We start from the raw sequence: 20475 nt of genomic DNA, 5'->3' as shown, positions 1-20475 counted from the left end.
ATTTTCTAAATTTACTTATTTAGAATTAATATGTGACACAAACGACTTCAACGTCTCACCAAAAATAGTTTATTTAGTTATTAAACTAATAGATCATATTTCGTATAATAGTCTAAGTCGTAACAGTAAATGTATGGATATAAATAATTATATACCTTATTGACTAATCTAATATACAGAGTAGTGTCTACTTTCGAGTAGTATTATAAGAGACGTAAGTGTTAGTTGAGACGTGTATCTTTTGTAAATTTTAATAATTAATTACGATATGTTTTATACACAGTTTTCGTATAATTGTTTTATGTTATTTCATGAAAAAAATATGTTCTAATCAATTCACTTATATATTAAGCTATTAATTTTTTTTTTATCTGGAGGGATATTCATTTTTTTTTCAATTGTTATTTTCAAATAACCAAGTTAAATTTTGTAGTTGAACATTCTTCACTTATTGTTAACAATCATTACGTTTCTTTGCAAGAGACCGTTATTATAACATAAAACATTCCTGGTTCTGAGAAATACTATCGCATTCTTCGTTATCAATAAAACCATAAAAAAATTATAAAAATATTAAATTGTTATACATATTATATAGGTACTCGTAAAATTAAATACTCGTAAAAGTTTAATGTTATGATATGGCTATTATATGTAATAAATAATAATAATATTAAAGGTTTGTGACTTTTTATTTTGATTGATATTTTTAAGATGATCGAATACCACGTTTATTTATTACTTTTCTTAAATCAAACATTTTGAAATCAAATAATATTATATTTTTGAAACTATAAGTCCCTATTTATATAGATAAAGCAAGTTAATATGGACAACTTTATATTCACATAATAGGGTAGTATAGTGTTTACAATTTATAAGTTATAACCAAAAAATGTTTTAACAAAACTTGCTAGTGTATTTTTAACGAAATAAAAATATAAATAATGAATGCAGAATAATCTGTTAATAATTAATATGATTTATATACATTTTATAGGTTAAAAAGTTTCTAGTCATTGTATACTATAATTTATTATGATATTTATAATACAATATTAATGAAATGTAATTGTTTGACATTGACCCACGCTATCTAATTTCGCTATATTTTTTAATATATTGAAATCAAATATTAAAGTATGGAAAAGTTTCATAAATTTTTACTACATTTTTACTATGTGATTTATTTATATAAATTCATTAGGTATTCAGTTAAACCATACATTCTTTTAAAACATAACGTATATTTTTTACTATTGAACAGATATTGGATGAAGTAGTTCTTATTAAAAATTGTCTAATTTTAATAATTTGTGTTTTACAACACTATATGTGCGTAAAAAGAAAAAAATAACAGTAATTTTATTCACACAAGGTATGTATCAATATCAATAATATTTATTCCTATAGTCACTACTGTCATTATTTGTATTGTATCCAATTTCAATCTGATCTTAATTCCTTTTGTGAGTGGACTCAACGTGTTAGTCTAGCCTTTAACCTTAATATATGCCATTTTATGAGCTTTTGTAGAAAGCATGTTCCACTTATTCATTCCTACTCTCTTAATAGTTCTACATTTAAGCGCGTGTTTGGCGTTAAATATCTAGGGTTTTATCTTACTCCATCACAACTATTGATAGAGTTCTAAAAGTGCAAGGATTTATAGAACGTAATACTAAACTTTTAACATCCATCTCCTGTTTTTGTTTCCTCTACTTTTCTTTAGTTCACTCAATTTGAAAGTACGATGTAGTGTAGTTGTCCAGCAACCTTATTTAACCTAGTAAAATCTTCTTATTGAACGAATTCAAAACTGATTCCTTTTTTATGCTGTTTTTATTTTTAATATTTCTCACCCTCTTTATAACGTCATGACTTTTCCTCTATAACTTTATCCTTAAGTGTTCCTACTCTTCCCTCTCGCAGTCTTGGCACTGATATTCATTACGTATCTCCTCTACACCAAATGGTTCTGTCGATACCCCTGATCTCTTTTCATCTATCTCTTTTCATGTTCTTGTCTATAGACATCACTCCTTATTCTTATTCCATGTCCTTCCCACCAAATAACCTAACCTAATCTAACCTAACCGTACTAACTAAAACTACAACTATCCTATATACAGCATGCTTCATCTCATAAATACCACCTATAACTTAATAATAAAATTTTATTATTTTCATGTACTATATTACCAACCGAACACTTTTTATTATTACCTCAGTTCAATTAGCCACATTTCACAATTAGCTTATCGTTGTACCTACAATGTAAAAATGTTATTTTATTCTATTTTTTTTTTTTTATTATTTACTATTATATATCTATATATATATATATATATATATATATAAACCAGAGAGCTGATGCACATAGTGTGCACTCTTGTTTATTTTTTTTTTTAATAACTGATAAATTTATAAATTACTTAATTTTTTAATTACCGACTGGTATTAATTAATTAAATTCAAAAAATACATATTGAAAATAAATACAAAATATTTAAAAATTACGCACTAACATAAAATTGTACTGATCATATTTTATTGTGGACAAAAAAATTTAAAAAAAATATATAAAAATGTTTTTTAATTATTATCTTTTTATTAGTAATAAAGTTATATTAATATAATAATTCGTATTAATTGGTGCTGAAGACAAATTTATAATGATATTATTATTTCATAAAATATTTAGAAAAATATTCATATATATATATATAAAGGTATAAATAATAAAATGATAAAATGTATTTAAAAATTGAGTATAGAAAATACAAGAAGATAAGAGGCACACAATAAATTATAGCAAGTACCTATGCTTAAAGTTGGGTTTCTTATGACTTCTTTACTGTTAGATATTATGCACACGACATTAATTTGAAGGTTAAACGCTGACCCTTTCCCCTTGTCAGTCACTATTATCACTAGTCGGATAATTACGCCGATTTGAGCTGTAAATATGTATGCTGTAAACTATACAATTTTGAAGAAAAAAAATATGGTGATTTATGTTTGACTATGTTTAATTTTCTCAACAGAGCTGTACGTAAGGTAATAATATCGTCGTGTAAAATGCTAAATTTATTTAAAGACGGGAACTGTACCATGAGCTCGGCAATGATCAAATGCACTGGCTTATACTACATCATCGATCCGAAGAGCGCCAAGATCAGAGGTCATAACGTTTTTCACATAACAGTAATGGTCATGATCACGTTTACTGCGATTTGTTTGTTGATGTGCCCGTTCGGTCTTTACTACTGGGCAAACGATGTGACGCAGTTCGTCCTTCAATTTATCGCACTCATAAACTTTTTGTTTGGGTGCTTCAAAGCTTTTACAATCGTCCGCCACTCTGATGACATTCGACGGTGTCTGGACATCACGCGCTTCGATTTCGTATCCAGCGCCCGCGCGGATCCCGATTCGACCCGTTTCTTTCAAACGTGCCGCAACGTGTCGATGAAATTTACAGGTTGGTTCGCCGTTTGCAGTCATTTCGTGTTGTTGATGTGGACTCTGTTGCCTTTTGTCGTCGGCTCATCGGTTGAAATAAAGAACCGCGACAATTCGATCAGCATCTACCACTTTAACCCGTACAACATGTATTTTATGGTATCTAGCGAAATGTACAACGAATGGCATCTCATCTTCCACCTGCTCGAATGGATGGTCGGGCTGTGTTTCGTACTTTTCATGATACTCTTCGACACTTTCATGGTCATATTGTGCAACGCAATAACGTATCAGATGAGATATATTGCTGCTGCTTATAGTAAATTGGGACACAATTGTCGTACGATATCAAAACCATATTTCGATGGCAAGTATATTATACTATATTTCTATATATGCTCTAAACTGCCTATATTAGTTGGTAGAAGTTTTCCTGTAGGTAAATCTAAAAATGCAGAATTCAAATTAACATATTAAAATTCGTAGTGCACGCAGTAATATGTTTTTTTTATTTCTGAAATCAATTAATACAAAAACTATAACAATAATTAATTGAATTTATTTTTTTCATTTACGTCTTTTATCATTTCAATTAGTTTTAAAATGCATATATCTACATAAAATATAATTTTATGCTAATGCCTATTATCGTATATATATAAAAAAAATATAAATGTATATTTTTAGATTATCAGAAAAACTTAAGTGAATGTTTTACTTCAGGTGCAATTGAATCAGATACTACAAAAAACGAATGTTTAAACAATTTGAAATTGATAATTAAGCACCATCAAGAAGTATTGGGGTAATATATTTTATATATAAATATATTTTTAAGCGATATTCCATTGTTTGAAATTTAAATGGTTATTATTATATGTAGATATTCCCGAGTGATGTTATAAATTATAATACACTCAATAAAAATTACTGATGACTATAAATTATATTTACAGATATATTATATTCATTATGATATGTCTATAAATAATTAGCTATTATTTGTGTTTACTGTAAGGATAAAGTGTAAGTGTGGGCTTATGGCAAATTTATTCTATATAACTAATATAATTGAAATTTCAATTTTTTAATTTTATATTCAAATAAACTACTAGATCTTATGTAACAACAATTATGATATAATAATTTTCTTACTATTTATTAATAGGAAAATGAATGATTTTTATAAAATTGTTCGCCCAGTTATTCTTCCTCAACTAATCATAGCTTCATTTACAATCTCATTTGGTTCATTTGTTATAACTCAGGTAATTTGATGATACCCATATAAATGAATGTATTTATACAACTTACACTTTTATTATTAATAATTTTTTTTAGATTTATTTTAATGGTACGTTACTAACATCAACGCAATCGCTAAAAATGTGTTCTTTTCCTATATTTTTCTATCAAATATATTATACTTGTCTCGTATTTGGAGATGTTGATAAACAGGTAATTTATTTACAGTTAATAGTTGGTTATATAAGTACCATAATTAATATAATATAATTAATTAGACAAGTAAAATATTGTATTTACTTTTGTCTTTAAAAAAATCCTGAACTTGTTCCTATTTATCAATATATTTATAAAATAATTGTTACTAAAACAACTAAAAGTTTTTTTTTCATAGTTAATTAAAAGCTGTTGTTTTTAACATTTAAGGAATTGGTATAATTTTCTGGTTTAATTTTTTAAATAAAAATTTTTTTATACATAATATACACAAGAAGTATTAACAAATTACATAATATTTTACAATACAATATGTATTTAGTTTAAAATATAATAAAAATATTACAATGACATCAAGTGACATGAACTGTTCATCATAAGTTTTTTAATGATTTTCTCATTTTTATATTTTTTTACCTAGAAATCCGAAATGAACTTTGCACTCTACTCTAGTAACTGGACAAAAATGGAAATACAATTTAAAAAGTTACTTTTATTGGCAATGAGAATGCATGATGCCCACAAATCGAACATGAAACTAACAGCTGAATTAATTATCAACTTAGAAATATTTACAAGAGTATGTGTAACAAATTTATAATATTACTTACTTAATTAATAATTTAAAATGATCTTTAAATGTTAAATATTATATAAAATAATAGATACTGAAAAAAAATGTTTAAAAAATAATGATTTTTTATGATTAATTATCTATTTGTGCAATTTTTATAATTTTAACATTCGATAACATTTTAAAATTTTTACGATTTTTATTATTTGTCATATTTTTATTAATAATTTTCAAAATCATCTAGTTCAATCATTTCTTTAGTACCTACATGCAATTTTTAATTATTTTATACATTATATTTTATTGTTTGCATAATTTTGCTATAATTATACCAACATTTTTGTATTTTATCCTTTATTTTTAGTAATGCTTGGTACATCGAAAACAATGTGAAATTTATAAATTTATATTGTCACTAGACTCTAGTTATATACTTTTATTTATTAATATTTATTTTATAATGAATAATAATATCTATTTTTTCAGGTGATCAATTTATGTTATTCAATTTTTTCGGTTTTAGTCAAGTCTCAATTGAAAGTAACGAATAAATAATAACTAATAAATAAAAATTATTTTCATTGAACACCCAACATATTAAGTACCTAGTTATTAGTATATTAAAGTAAATAGATAAGCAACTTAATCTAAATTAAGTTTATAAATAGCAGTAAAATTTGATAAAAAATAATCAAATACATAAAAATTAAGATTTTTGTTGTACACATTTAAAAAATAAAATTTATTTTTTAGCTGTACGAAATTACAAAATAGAACAATATAAGAATATGCTTATATGCATATGGTATTAAAAATTGAGAGTTGAAAAATGTAATTTATTTTTGTTACAATAAGTAGTAAATAATAGATAGCAGATAATCTTGACCAATTTAGTGTTCAAATAATCAAATAGTGTTGTATAAGTATAAATAATTATTAATATTTAAAATAAATGTTTACACTGTGGTCTAAATGACTAAGTTAGCCAATGTTTCAAATAACCATTTTAGATAAATATTATTATCATCACTTGACAGATGATATCTATTAAATTTTCAGTGATGGTCATAGTTTTTCCGGTATTCTATTCTTCTGTGTTTAATATTTAACTAGTCGTAGGCATAGTGTTGTAATGATGGTATACTGTTTATATATATAATGTTTATTATCCATGGTATATTGAATTTAATGCAAATATATTTATTTATATTAATATAAAAATATAATTCGTTACACTCAACATTGCTTATTAATAAATATCATTAACAACCGTGAAAATAATAAAACACCGGTAGATTAACTTGTTTTGAGAAATGTTATAACTTATAATATGTATAGATTTGCTTAAAAAACTCTCTTAAGACAAGTTTTAGGTATCGAAATCCTGTCTCTATAAGACTAGATCATTGATATTATGATTGAACTATAATCGGATGAACAAATATACAATTTTTTCATATATATGACATATTTTAAAGTATATACCGAAAAATGTTGAGTATGCAGATCCATATTGCTTGCGGATTTATTAATTTATTATAGTCTACGCTTTACAGGTATAATATGATGATGGACTATACTATATTTATCGCTACAATTATGGCCAATATTATTACTAGTTGTATATATTATATATTATATTATTATGTTAGATTATCATTTGTCACCATTACTTATGTGATAAAGAAACGTAGGTATTTATATTATACTATCCACAGAAAACACCAAGGTATATTCTAGTATATTATTGTAATAGCATAAGGTAATTTAATATTCTTTCGTTTTTACTGTGCCAACAAACTAAAGTAATGTTTATGAAGACGGAGAGAGTACAATATTATTCCTTGTTTTATTCTTGGTTTTTCTAAGAACACATATAGAATAATAATAAAAAAACATATTTAATATTGTAGTTATTTTATAAATATTTAATAAAGATATTATGGAAATATTGACAATAAAGAATTTCTCTAAGTTTTCACATTTAAGAAAACGAAGTAATATTGTTCTTTGATTGTAACTCTCGAAAATTGTATAGCCATATAGGTAATATAGTGACAAAAATCTTCTATTATACACAGCAATCGAAATAATCTAAAGTACTTCTATTTAAAATATATTAAATATATCACATGCCGGATCGAAAAGATAATTATTAAAGCCATTTATAGGTGAATAGTATACAATTTCTCAAATGAATTTTGATTTCTACATTGATATAAATGAAAATATGAGATACGTTTGAAATTTCGTTAGACCGAAGAGAAAACGATACTAGTACTAACTGAGATATGCACATAAATAATTTCAAATACACGGCTTTAAATCATAATAATACCACAATATCACAACTTATGTTACAATAACAACAATAAATATGTATTGTACATATTAAGCATATTAAATAAGTTAGATTTATATGCCTTTATATGTATACACTAACCTACTATTTGACTTTTTTTTCGTGCGTACACGTTTATCACATATATCATATGCAAACATCTCACTACAAAATAATATTATAAATAAATTTTAATGATACTCGTGGTAAACGACATATTATCCGAATGTGGTAAATACACTAATGTGCGTTTATATGTGTATATACGTTGACAAAAGCGTTGGCGATCCGTGAAAATTGCCACACTTGTTCCAAGAGCTTAACGACGGAAATCATCTTTCCCGTCTTAAATATGTACATGCATAACTATACCATACATTTTTTTAGAACACTCGAATAATAATTTTATTTTAACAGCGTCACCGAAGAGGCCAAAGAGAGAAAACGTCGTCTATAGGTATGCGTTTGTGTCGATATATATACTAAACATCTTAACCACTTGGGTAATGCTTATATTTCTATAATCCTTGCACCTCGATTAATATTATAGTTCTACTAACTTTCTTATCGTGTAGATTATAATACTGTAAAATTATAAACCTATATAGCCACACAGTAATAATAATAATAATTTATACGTGTTGCTGTTGTTCTGGCGGGTTTTCACTAAAAATAGTGGTCTTCATCATCATCATCATCATCATCGTCATCATTGCCACCACAACGTAAGATAGAGAAAATGAACAAAAAATATAGTATTGATCAGTCTTCTGCTGCAGGCAATGAAATAAAATATAATCGTTATAATCATTAAATATAATATAATACACTACATAAATATCGTTATCCATCCAGTCGGCCAGTCGCGTGCGGCAGTGTATTTACATGGTTATTTATAAATAACATATGGGTCAGACTGTCAGAGACTATACTATACATACATAAAACCTGATCTAAGTATAACATTGCAAAGGTGTATGCCGTAGATAAGATATTAAGAAAATATTTTAGAAAATCACAGATGTCGATAGATACTCGTATATACGAGTATACATACCTATATTATAGTATGTATTAATATGATCAACCAGAGCCCGAGTGGTAGGAATGGGTGCCAGGAAAAAACTTATTTGGAGGCCTCTTATACCTGTGTATCTGTGTACATTTTCGCTAACTCTTTAAAATATTATGCATATAAATACAAAATGCACCACATGTATTCATGTCAACATGGCATGTATAATATCATAAATAACATTGCACTCGTAAATAGTTATTTTGTATTCAACTACAAAATGTATGAAGTTAAAATATTTTTTTTTTTAAGTATAAACTGAATCCGTTATTTAAATATATCCCATTACTGAATTCATTTATTTACGAGAAGTTAAAAATATCTAAGTGCAAAAAAGACACACGGCAAAGAAAGACCCACTTTATATCTACACAATGCTAACAAAAAATTATTCAGAATATCGTAAATCAATTATTATTATTTATTTATTGTATTTAATGGGTAAAACTTTTTATTTTTTATTTTTATAACTATATATTTTTAAATTAATCATTTTCAACATAAAATTATATAGACAATAAAATAGTATAATACTTTACAGAAATATGAAATGAGAATTAGCATTGATATCAAACATAAGAGCCTCATTAGTCATTATTAGTTAATTTAGTAAATTGTTGGTGTTGAAAATTGGAAAAAATAATTGTATGTTAGTTGTGGTGTATTATTGTAAGACTCTTTAAAGTTTACTAATAATTAAAAGTAAGGATTATTATTATTGGAATTTATGTGGATAGCTTGATGACCTACACAGGTATTATTGTGAAAACTAAAGAGGAAAATAGTGTTTACATTTTAAAAAATGTGAAAAATATTTAATTTTTTATTGAAATTCTGTTAGTTGATTAGATTGTAGAAAATAATGTTAAAATATGATTATTTGTACGTATGCAACCGAAAAAAAAGGTATGATCAAACAGTATGAAGATAATGATAGTTTCATACGAAGGTATAAACCGCTTATCCTCAATGAAAATAAAATTGTTCATTAGATTTATGGAAGTATATACTTGCACTATATTATTGTTTAGGTTCTTATAAAAACGCAAAACATTTTTTTTTCAACAAAATTCAAATGATATTAACTATTAATTGCCTACGTATCTTGTGCTATATAAATAAAAATCATCTCATCTTCTGTTTAATATGAATTGTAAATTTTATTTATTTGCTGGACGTTGCTTAACACGTTAACTGCCACCTACTTTTTTCATACATTAACCGGAAGGACATGTGTATATTTTTGTGTACACGCAATAAATTGCCAAACTTGCTTTCGTGTACATTATTATGTACATTGACGTTATTAAAATCACCATCTACGTGTACAAAATCCTGACACAATACTGTTGATTTTCGATAGGAATATGAATCTCGTGGCCCTTAAGACCATTTCTATATTTTTAGCGAACACGTAGCAGTACTTGTTACTATTGTAATCTACTTTTAATTTTGATTAATTTTAGACATGCAAACATACAAAAATATGCCTATACATGAACGACAATTTTCCCGTGTACAAAATAATGTACACATGGCAGTTAACGCGTAAACTCTCGTTTTCTAACAGTTTTTGTCGAATAATTATTATAACAATACATTAGGTACATTATATTTTAGTCAATTCAAACCATCAAAAATTCATTAAACTGACATGTATTTTAACTTAAATATTTCGTTTTCTTACAAAAACTCACGTGCCTCTATACTGTACGTGTCTTTTAAGTTGACACCAGCATATTATGTTAGTTATTACTATAAGATTAATATAAAAAGATATACGAGGAAAAGTGGGGAGGTTACCAATTAAATCCCCCCTATTTCTTATTTTTCCCGCTGTTGTGTACGCATGAATCTAAAAAACATAATATTTGAACAAGATTCCGAGAGAGAAAGAAAATCGGAGAATTTACTCTACTGTTTTGTAGGTTTCGAATAAACCTCGTCATTGAGCAGGTCACGGATTACCGTGATTACGAATTATCATTATACTTCATTTTTATTCAAAATGGTACCCATGTCTGTTCGAAGTTTCATTTTCGTAATGGATATTGAAGCTATACGGTATACCTATATGTATTATAATTAATTATAGATACCGTCGCGTCGTAACGTAAGTACTACACGGGTGTGTAAGACTGAAAAGAAATGTCAATCGCCCAAAAGAGATTAAGACTATAATACTATAGTTAGTTCGTCCGACTGCGTTTCAATGTAAGTATCCAATTAACTTTATATATTCATAAGTATACATATATATATATATATATATATGTATGTATCGGTACACTCGCGTAAGTCGGTTAATTAATTGTACTGAATGGAATATAGAACGACGGCAATGGTGGTCGTGCCGTTATTGTACACGCGAAACATGCAATAATATAAAATAACAATAATAATATATAATATTATAACGATTTCGTCGAGTCGTTGCCGCTAGACGACGGGTTAAATGGTTGGCGGCCGACAGGGGAATAATAATTATTATATGCATTATTACCTATTATTATCATCGTGGTACTCGTATTTTATACCGATGGGGACGTTGCGGTATCGTATAATACAGTGAAAACATGCGACTAGATGATCATGGGATAATAATATGATACGTCATTCTACAACGTCTGTTGCGGATTTACTGTGCGCTTTTATATACAGCATATAACCGTCTTAGCGGCATGGCAGTGTCGTCTTTGTGTATGGTCGAATATCGTTATTTTTAATATTGCACATAGATGGTATATTAAATGCATATTATCAAAATAAGGTTTATCTACGATAGCGATTTGAGTGTGCGCGACGCGTTCTATTTTTTCCTCGTCGGACGAAAGAGAGGTGAGTGTAGGTGACACAGAGCCCCGTCGGGGACGTGCTTGCCTTCTCCCACCCACACCGCCTCCCACGCATCGAGTTAACGAAATAAACGTTTATATATTATAGCGTTTTACACTTTATAGTTATACATATTAATATATATATATATGTAGGTACACGAGTTCACTATATTATATTATTTTACTTTCTCGTGTAAAAACTATTGTTTCAAGACAATAAACATTCTCTAAAAATTTCACGTAAAATATATTTTTTTAAATTAGGATGTACGTTTAGCTATTATATATACTATTATACAAGCTATATGTTATATATTATTAGGTATATTGTAAGGTGTATACATTGTTATCGTGGTACCCCAATAGAGTATGTCAAATTTGCGGAATTCACTACAAAGTAGTTAGTTTTTGAAATAAAAATTGTTAGATTTCCGATTAATTCTATATGAAAAATCGTGCTTGAAAATACAAATTTTTGTCACGATTATATAGAATTATAAGTTATGAAAAGTTTTCACTGGTGCTTTTTTAATAATATGAATTATATAAATATATATTTTTTTTTTCGGAAAAGAGAAACATTTCGTGGTTGAAGGTTTTAGTTTTTCTAGGTCTTTTATGATTATAATTCTCTATTCTATGTATTATGCATGACCACAATTATCATACACAAAGGTTAATATTAACTAGTTAAATAGTTATTTATATTTTTGACGTCTTAACTAGAGTAAAGTTAGTTAATTCTCTAATAATCTTATTAACTTAACTACCTAGTGAAAGTAACTATCCATTAAAATAAGTAATAACATAGTTTTTTTTTTTAGTTAACTTATTTAGTTAAAACCTCATAGGATGGATTACACATAACTTTAACTTTTAAGAAACGGTAGCTATAATGAATTACCTAGTTAATTATTTTTTGTTTAATACCAATACATATATAATAGCTTTAAATAAAAATAAACAAATAATTATTATGTTTAAAAATCTTGACACAATTTAACTAAGGTGTTATTGGATGAACCACTACAGCTGTGACGTATAAAGAAGAAACAGTTTTAAATAGATTTAAAAAAAAAAATTCATTACTATACAAAAATATTAATAGTTGTACAACCACTGTTTGAACTAGTTTGTAGTTTAAAAATGATTTAACTTTTTAACATAATTAAATAATAAATCACCATATTAACATAAAAAAAAAATAAAAATCTATATATATTATATCAACTATTTTTGTCAATTAATACATAACATCACGTCACACGTTTGGAATACTATAAAGTGACTACAAACGAATATTTAATTATTTATTCTAAAGTCATAGGTAATTATTAATTAGAAAAAAAATATTCATGTTTCCATGAAAATATTTGAGATTATTTCAGTATTTAATTTTATAAATTATAAGTAGTTGATTGTATTAAAAAGGGTATTGTACTTAACATTATGGTACTATGATACTAAAAAATTAGGAATAAGGCTTTATTAAGAACCGAACCATTTCTGACGACTAAATGATGTATAATTATTCATTTTTGTAAATTCCGATGATACAAATCTATAAATGATAGAATTTGTGCATAAATTATCGTATAATTTTTATAACATATATATATATATGTTATCGAAATTCTATAAAGTATTCTATATAGTACCAACAATTAATAGGAAAAATTTACAATGAATATGACTACGTATTCTATAGAATTCATAACCTCAAATTAGATTTTTATAAAATTTATATAAAATGCTACATTTTACATAGTCAGATAAAAAATTTGAACTGGCAAAAATTAGTGCTATAGTACGAGTTTTTCAGTATCCGATGTGAAAAAAAGATCACAGAGATGATTGAAAAGTTTGAACTGTAACTGTTGTTATAGAAGTAAATATAAAATAATGTCTAAATATTTATTAAGTCATTCACATTTAATTATTTATAGTTATAGTTTAATATTATTTCAGGTAATTTCAGTTAATGGACAAAGTATCGTCCAGGTTCTATGGAAAGACTCAATTATTTTCTCAAGCCTCAAGGAGTTAATTTATATTATGCCAAATAAATTAAGTAATAGTTTTCGAAGTTCTAATAAAATATGTGTTTTTACGGATAATAGTAAACCAATAATTTACAAGAATTGGACAATGTTATTATTATGCACATGCAAATCAAAATGTCAAATATTTTGTTTAAAAATAATGTTTTATGCAGTTCAAAATAACTTGTATTAACTTTATACTGCAATAAATATAATAAGTAATGTATTTAAATATTTTATTTAATTAAACACAATTCAAATCTTTAATAGTTTGCCAAATATTAAAAGGGATTCTATTAAATGCTTATATATTCAACACTTAGCCGATTACATAGTATATAAATCATCATAAACATTTTTTGATTTGTTCTAGTAAACAATAATAGTTGCGTATTTTTATTCGGATTATTCTATACTTTGATAGCATAATTATTAAACCATTTATATCCTTCCCGAAAACCAGTATAATAATTTATATGTATAATTATAATAAATTTATAGTATATTTCCATAGGTACACGCCTATATTATTAGCATGTGTTGCTTGGCTACCCGATGTGTGAAAAACCTGTAATTATTGTAGTATTTAGTTTTGTTATGTTTGTTTTCAGCCGTTCGAAAAAAACTCGTGTGAAAAATGACATAACTGGACATCGTTGTGATGATATTCTACAACGAGTGAAAACACGCGATACCGCGATACGGTACATATGTGTATGACGTGTTACACATAGAAAAATCATATATAATATAATATATGATTTATAACATACAGTACCTTATATGTATTATAATGGAATAGTTTACACCATTCGAAATGTGTACATGGCATATTACATATTATTGTCATGACCCGTATTCACAGAAGAAATACTGAAAATGTCGATGACGCGTTCGTCTCGAAAAAATTATGTGTTTACAGAAAAAAAAAACAACGGTCACCTCTGTATTACAGGACAATTACCGCCGCCCGTTATACGACTGTTGTACGTCATATTAATATAATATTATGTGTAACTAAATATACGACGCGTATAGGGCGAATTATTGTGACTTTGTTACATAATTCGTTGCCATATAATTTAATAATTACATGCAGTTTGATTCATCAAACATGTTGTGTTAACCAAAATTGTTTATGAACAATTCATATTTACAATAATATTCATGCTATTAAATATTAAGAGTACCTACGCAATGACGGCGCTAGAGTTTGCAAATTAAATTTCTACCTAATGGGTCTAAATTAAAATTTTAAAGCGTGGGGTCCGGAGCAACTGCCCTTATTTCCGCCCACTCCTCGTGTCATTACTGTACCTACGTCATACCCACTTAATGTGTTGTCTCCGTTTTACACACGTAAAACTAGCAAATTTGAATTCAGCAGATCCAATTTTATATAGTACCTTTTAATAATAAACCGAATTGACCAATTCAAACTTAAAAGTAAGAACATTATCTATGATTTTACTTAGTATATTTATGATATATACGTTCTTAGTAGAATTATATGACAATTTTTTTTTTCATTTATTTGAATATGTACAATCTGTAAAGGTATTTACAATAAGCATATGTGCGAAAAATAAAAATAACAATAAACTATACTAATATATAATATAATATTATATAGCTATAAGAACATGGAGACGTGAGGAGAGAAGTCACCCAGCAGTAACACTCAGATACGAACAATGACGTGATTAAGCTATATTTTATATTATGTAAATTGTACGTATATGTAAATAATACCTAGTAATATATATTTTACTGCTTTAATTTAAAGAGCCAAGTCACGACACTAGCGCCTTTTGAGCCTTTTTGGCGGATTTCCAGCGATGTTAGCCGAGTTATGTACAAAAATTAGTGGATTAGGATGGTTTGCTAGACAGCAACGGAAGCGCTTAAAGTAGGATGAGGCCACTTCGGTTAGGTCGGTATATCAAGATCTGAATGCAGTGTATGATTTGTTGCATAAAAGGGCGCATTAGTAATTATACGTAGAGTTATAGATTGAAACTTTGTATTTTATAAGTGTTGGATTCTTTTGAGGCACCCCATAATTGGACACCATAAGTCCAAATGGATTTCGAAAGGGTTTTGTAGAGTAATAATTTGTTTTTTAAGTTGAGTTTAGAATGTTTGCCTAGAAAAGAATATAATAGAACTTTCGTCTCAAGTTTTATGACAATTTTTAAATTGTAATATTTTATATATTCATAACTTATTTAAAAATTTAAACATCGTACAAAACACAAATAATTTATTAATTTTAAGTTTTATAACAGGTTAGGTAATTCAATAAAAAACTGAAAACTGGTATTAAATAATAACCGATAGGTCATAGGTTGTTTTTATATTTAGTGAAAAATTCACAAATTACTGACATTATTAATTTAAATTATTTTTTAATTTTTATTACAATGTACTTTAATAGTAACGGGACTAGAATACATTTATAAAATTAATATTTTAACGATCATTGATTACTCCATATTATTATCAATGGTATACATTATTAATTAATAATTATTATACTATTAATAAACAATATTATTGTATTACAATAATTTTGAATCAAGATAATGGATTATAGGTATTATATAATGCGATTTAAATATAAAAAATCAACATCAGCAGTCAACCGTACATACGTCGGTCATGCCCACTGCAATAGTTATACTATTATAGATAGTAAGTACTAGAAACTAAATACAACAAAATATGATAATAATTATTTTATTATTTGTACCTCCGTAGAAGATACCGTATTTTTATTGCGATCGCTATTAATAGTACTGTCCAGCCTTATCAATGAATCTATACATTTATGATGATAATATATTATTCTGATTAAATTGTTTTTATTTTTTTTTTTTTTTTTGGTATCGATCCAAATATCTGTTAAAAAAAAAAAAAATCCGTTACCGATAAACCCGATACCTCCGTTATCGGCCGATATCGAGTATCAGTTCTAGTATCGGCCTATCCTTAAAATTTTTATGATTTTACGTTTCATGGAAATAAAATGAAACATTATTTCTTTAATTATTTTACTTTGAATAACTTTTGATATTTAGCGATATTTTATTTTTAACAATTATTTAAACATCGGAAACAGTGCAAACTATGGTCTGTATAATATAACTAGTTAGTGCTGTTAGTAATTACTATACAACGTTAAAAGCAATTATTTATAATGTATTTTTATTGATTAACAAAAATGTTTTTTCGTTTAGTTTCTAATGACAACCTCATTTCTGACTTATTTTGTGTTTGAAATTATTATTGATTATTAATTTAATATCATTATTATAGATACCGGTTTCATGTGATACATTTTGCGCACGAACGAGTGTTTTCACGTATCATATTTAACCCAACATTAAAAATATATAGGTACCTACGTTTTGTTTGGAAAATAATTTGACCACAGGAGTTCGGTCACAGTTTTGATTTTACAAGTTAAGTAAAAGTTAGTAACTGCAAAAAAAGAAAAATTTGTGGTTATAATGTCACGTACATAAATTATAATTGACCGACATTTATATTTAATAAAAAAAATAATAAATAACTGATGTGTATCATTTAAAAAATACAATTTAATATTTTTACTTAATTGTTATAAATACCTAGCTAGAAAAACTAAATAAAACACTCAAACATAATACTAATTCGATTTTAAAATCCAACTTCACAAAATTATTATTACATTTTAGAAGTTTTTAACACAATATTTGATTACTTCACACCTATCTACTTACCCCGAGTCGATAAATTATTGTAAATATGTTATTTTTTTAATTTCATAGCAATTGATCTTATTAAAATAACATATATTTTTTTTAAAGCATTCTTTGAAAAGTAATAGTTTTGCATTTTAAATAGTGCATACAAATTTACTCTTTTAAATTGTATCATTATAATATGAAATTATCATTCTTTAGCATAAAGAATGACTATAATATATTATACGTAATATTTATAAAATGAAATTTCTCAAATACATTTGATTTTCTAAATGATTGAATTTATATTTCAATTTTCATATCAAAAAACTTGGATTTTATAAATGCTTAAATGCTTTTTAAATGTTTATTTCAGAAAATTTAGGTTAATATTTAATTATTTGTCACGGACCGCAGGCTGCAAGAAATGGCAGAAGGTATATAGACTGTTAGCTAAAGCCTATATAAAACAAAACAATACAACATAATAAAAATGATAATGTCATAATCTTCAATGATTTTTCCCCTTAATACTTTTATACTCTTTTCTCGTCACGCTCGAGTGCTTGATGTACGACTTTAATGGAGACGGGTTGATGGATCTGTAAAAACACTAGAGAGTGGAGAGTGCAGTTTAATAAGGCTCAAGTTTAAGCGCTCACGACATTTATAAATTATAAATAATAATAACCCAGTACCGACTTAAATAATGCTCTGTATTCAGTGGGACAGAACTATTACAGTTAACAGAAGTGATTGAAGCAACAGAGATTATGGATAACTATTTCCGAAAGAATGTTTTTAGTTTTGTTCTCTTTATAAGATATTTAAGTAGTTTTACATGTTTCAAACGGGAAATGGATTCTTGAAGATAATTTATTTTTTATTTTTACTATATTCAAAGACGATTACTTATAAATTCAAGTATTACGTTAAAGACGTAATTTACAAATTAACAATTTGTTACAGAATTTGTATATCTTGCAAAAAAGTTAAATATTTCACAGTTCGATCACAGTGATTTTTAATAGAAAACTGATTTATATTCTGTATTACTATCGTCGTAATTTCCAATAAATATTATAGTCATACGCATACTTAATACATTGAAGGTATTGCAATATTACATTATAGTTATTAATTATTATTATTACATACGAATACCGGATAAATCATTGAATCATTGACAATATGCGTTTTTTCATTGCCACTATTTTATAATTAAGTAATCACTAATCGCATATTAAAAATATAATGTATTTTATCAAATTAAATTCATGATTTATGATTTTTTTTAAATTAACGATATCTAATCAAAAGTAATTATAAATTTCACAAAATTGTATCATTCTTATTGTTTGCTCCCATTTGATAGATAGGTAAGTAGGTACCTATTTTTTATTATTCATACGTACTTATATAAAAATTATTACAAATTTTTTAATACAATTTGTACATTATATTATGATATTAGAGCATACATACGTCTATTTCACAGGCTAATTTACAACGTATAGGGTATGTGAGTATATTATAGTTAAGAACGGGTTCAGTGAAATAATTTTAGTCATATAAAAAAATTATGTATGCTAACTTGACGACCAATCGGCCGTTTATATTGTATTCTAAACCACAGTAACAAAATACCTACACAGTTTTTATAACTTTGACTTTTTATACCTAATGGTGAATAACGAAAAACGGTTCTCTGCAATATTACAGTCTATCGTTTTCCACCGTCCAAATTGTCTGGTCGTTAAAAAATACATATCACCATAATAGTCTATACGCTGAAGAAAAAATGATTTGTCGTACTCGCCAGAGTTTTTTCTAAAAACAAAATGTAAGCAAATGGAATTTATAAACTGATTTGGTTAATCTGAATAAGGCTTTTTTAACATTAGTGCCATAGGTTCTATTTAGGAGACTATATACAGAACGTTTTTTAGTACCAAATAGACCTATTTATCTTCGAACCTATCTACCAACATCGTGCATGAGAGAGTTCCAATGATAAGAGATCCACATTGATTTAAAGTTTTCAATCTTTTCATCATAGTTGGGAGTAATCGATGGGTATTAATTACTATAAATTATACCAATACGAATATAGATACACAAAAGCATGGCAGTAATAATAATAATAATAATTTTACCATTCATATAAACACATTAATAAATATAATAAAATGGTTGAAATCATCACTGAGGGTTTCTCTTATTGATGAAATAATAATACCTTAAGTTTTTTTTTCTAAATACAATGAAAAAATGTTCAGATTGGCCAAAAATAAAAATAATAAATAGATATAATATAAGGATACAAATAAAAACATCTAATAATCATACTATCAGGTTCATATTTCATGTAATATAAAAACTATAATTAATTTTTAGGTTATTAATTGACTGCTTACTATAATAAATTGTTATAATATACAATTATAAATTTGAATTGGGGATTTATTAAATAAATTTAAACTTGCTGATAAAAAACATCGGTTTGAAAATTTATATTAGAATAATAGTATTATTGTGAACATAATATTACAAATACACCCACTAAACAAGCCTTCATGCATACTGCCTATATTTAACTCCTTAAAAATGGTACATTTAGTATCCATGGTATATGAATTATATCATTAATTACTATTATATATTAATATTACTATTTGCTTTAGTAGGCACTTCATTTAAAAGAGAGAGTATAAATTAACACCTTTTTTAACTTCTTTGATCTGTCTAAAATAAAATAAAATCGTCAATGTGTTTTAGATTTGATATTGAGTCAGTAATTCATATTTTTAATATTATATTCTTTTTACTAGTGAAATACATTTTTACGGCGGTCAAACAATTGCCTAACTACCAAGAAAAATTGATATTAGTAAAATAATGTTTTGTTAAGAACATAAAATATTAAAATGATTTTTTTATATAGCCTAATAT

The 20475-nt window shown here is 26.1% G+C and overlaps 1 protein-coding gene across 1 annotated transcript; it reads left to right on the top strand.

Annotated features, from left to right (window-relative positions):
- Positions 1 to 3114: 3114 nt before the first annotated feature.
- Positions 3115 to 6055, top strand: LOC112594795. The gene is made up of 6 exons (XM_025339796.1): positions 3115 to 3832; positions 4189 to 4270; positions 4634 to 4733; positions 4807 to 4923; positions 5348 to 5506; positions 5987 to 6055. Exons 1-6 carry the CDS (start codon positions 3115 to 3117, stop codon positions 6053 to 6055), a joined length of 1245 nt encoding a protein of 414 aa, XP_025195581.1.
- Positions 6056 to 20475: the final 14420 nt, after the last annotated feature.

This window comes from Melanaphis sacchari, unplaced genomic scaffold (assembly GCF_002803265.2).
Source record: "Melanaphis sacchari strain LSU unplaced genomic scaffold, SCAv2.0 Contig23_pilon_pilon, whole genome shotgun sequence".
Classification (NCBI taxonomy): domain Eukaryota; kingdom Metazoa; phylum Arthropoda; class Insecta; order Hemiptera; family Aphididae; genus Melanaphis; species Melanaphis sacchari.
Note: the sequence above shows the minus strand (reverse complement) of the source record. Positions and strands in the feature narration are given on the sequence as shown.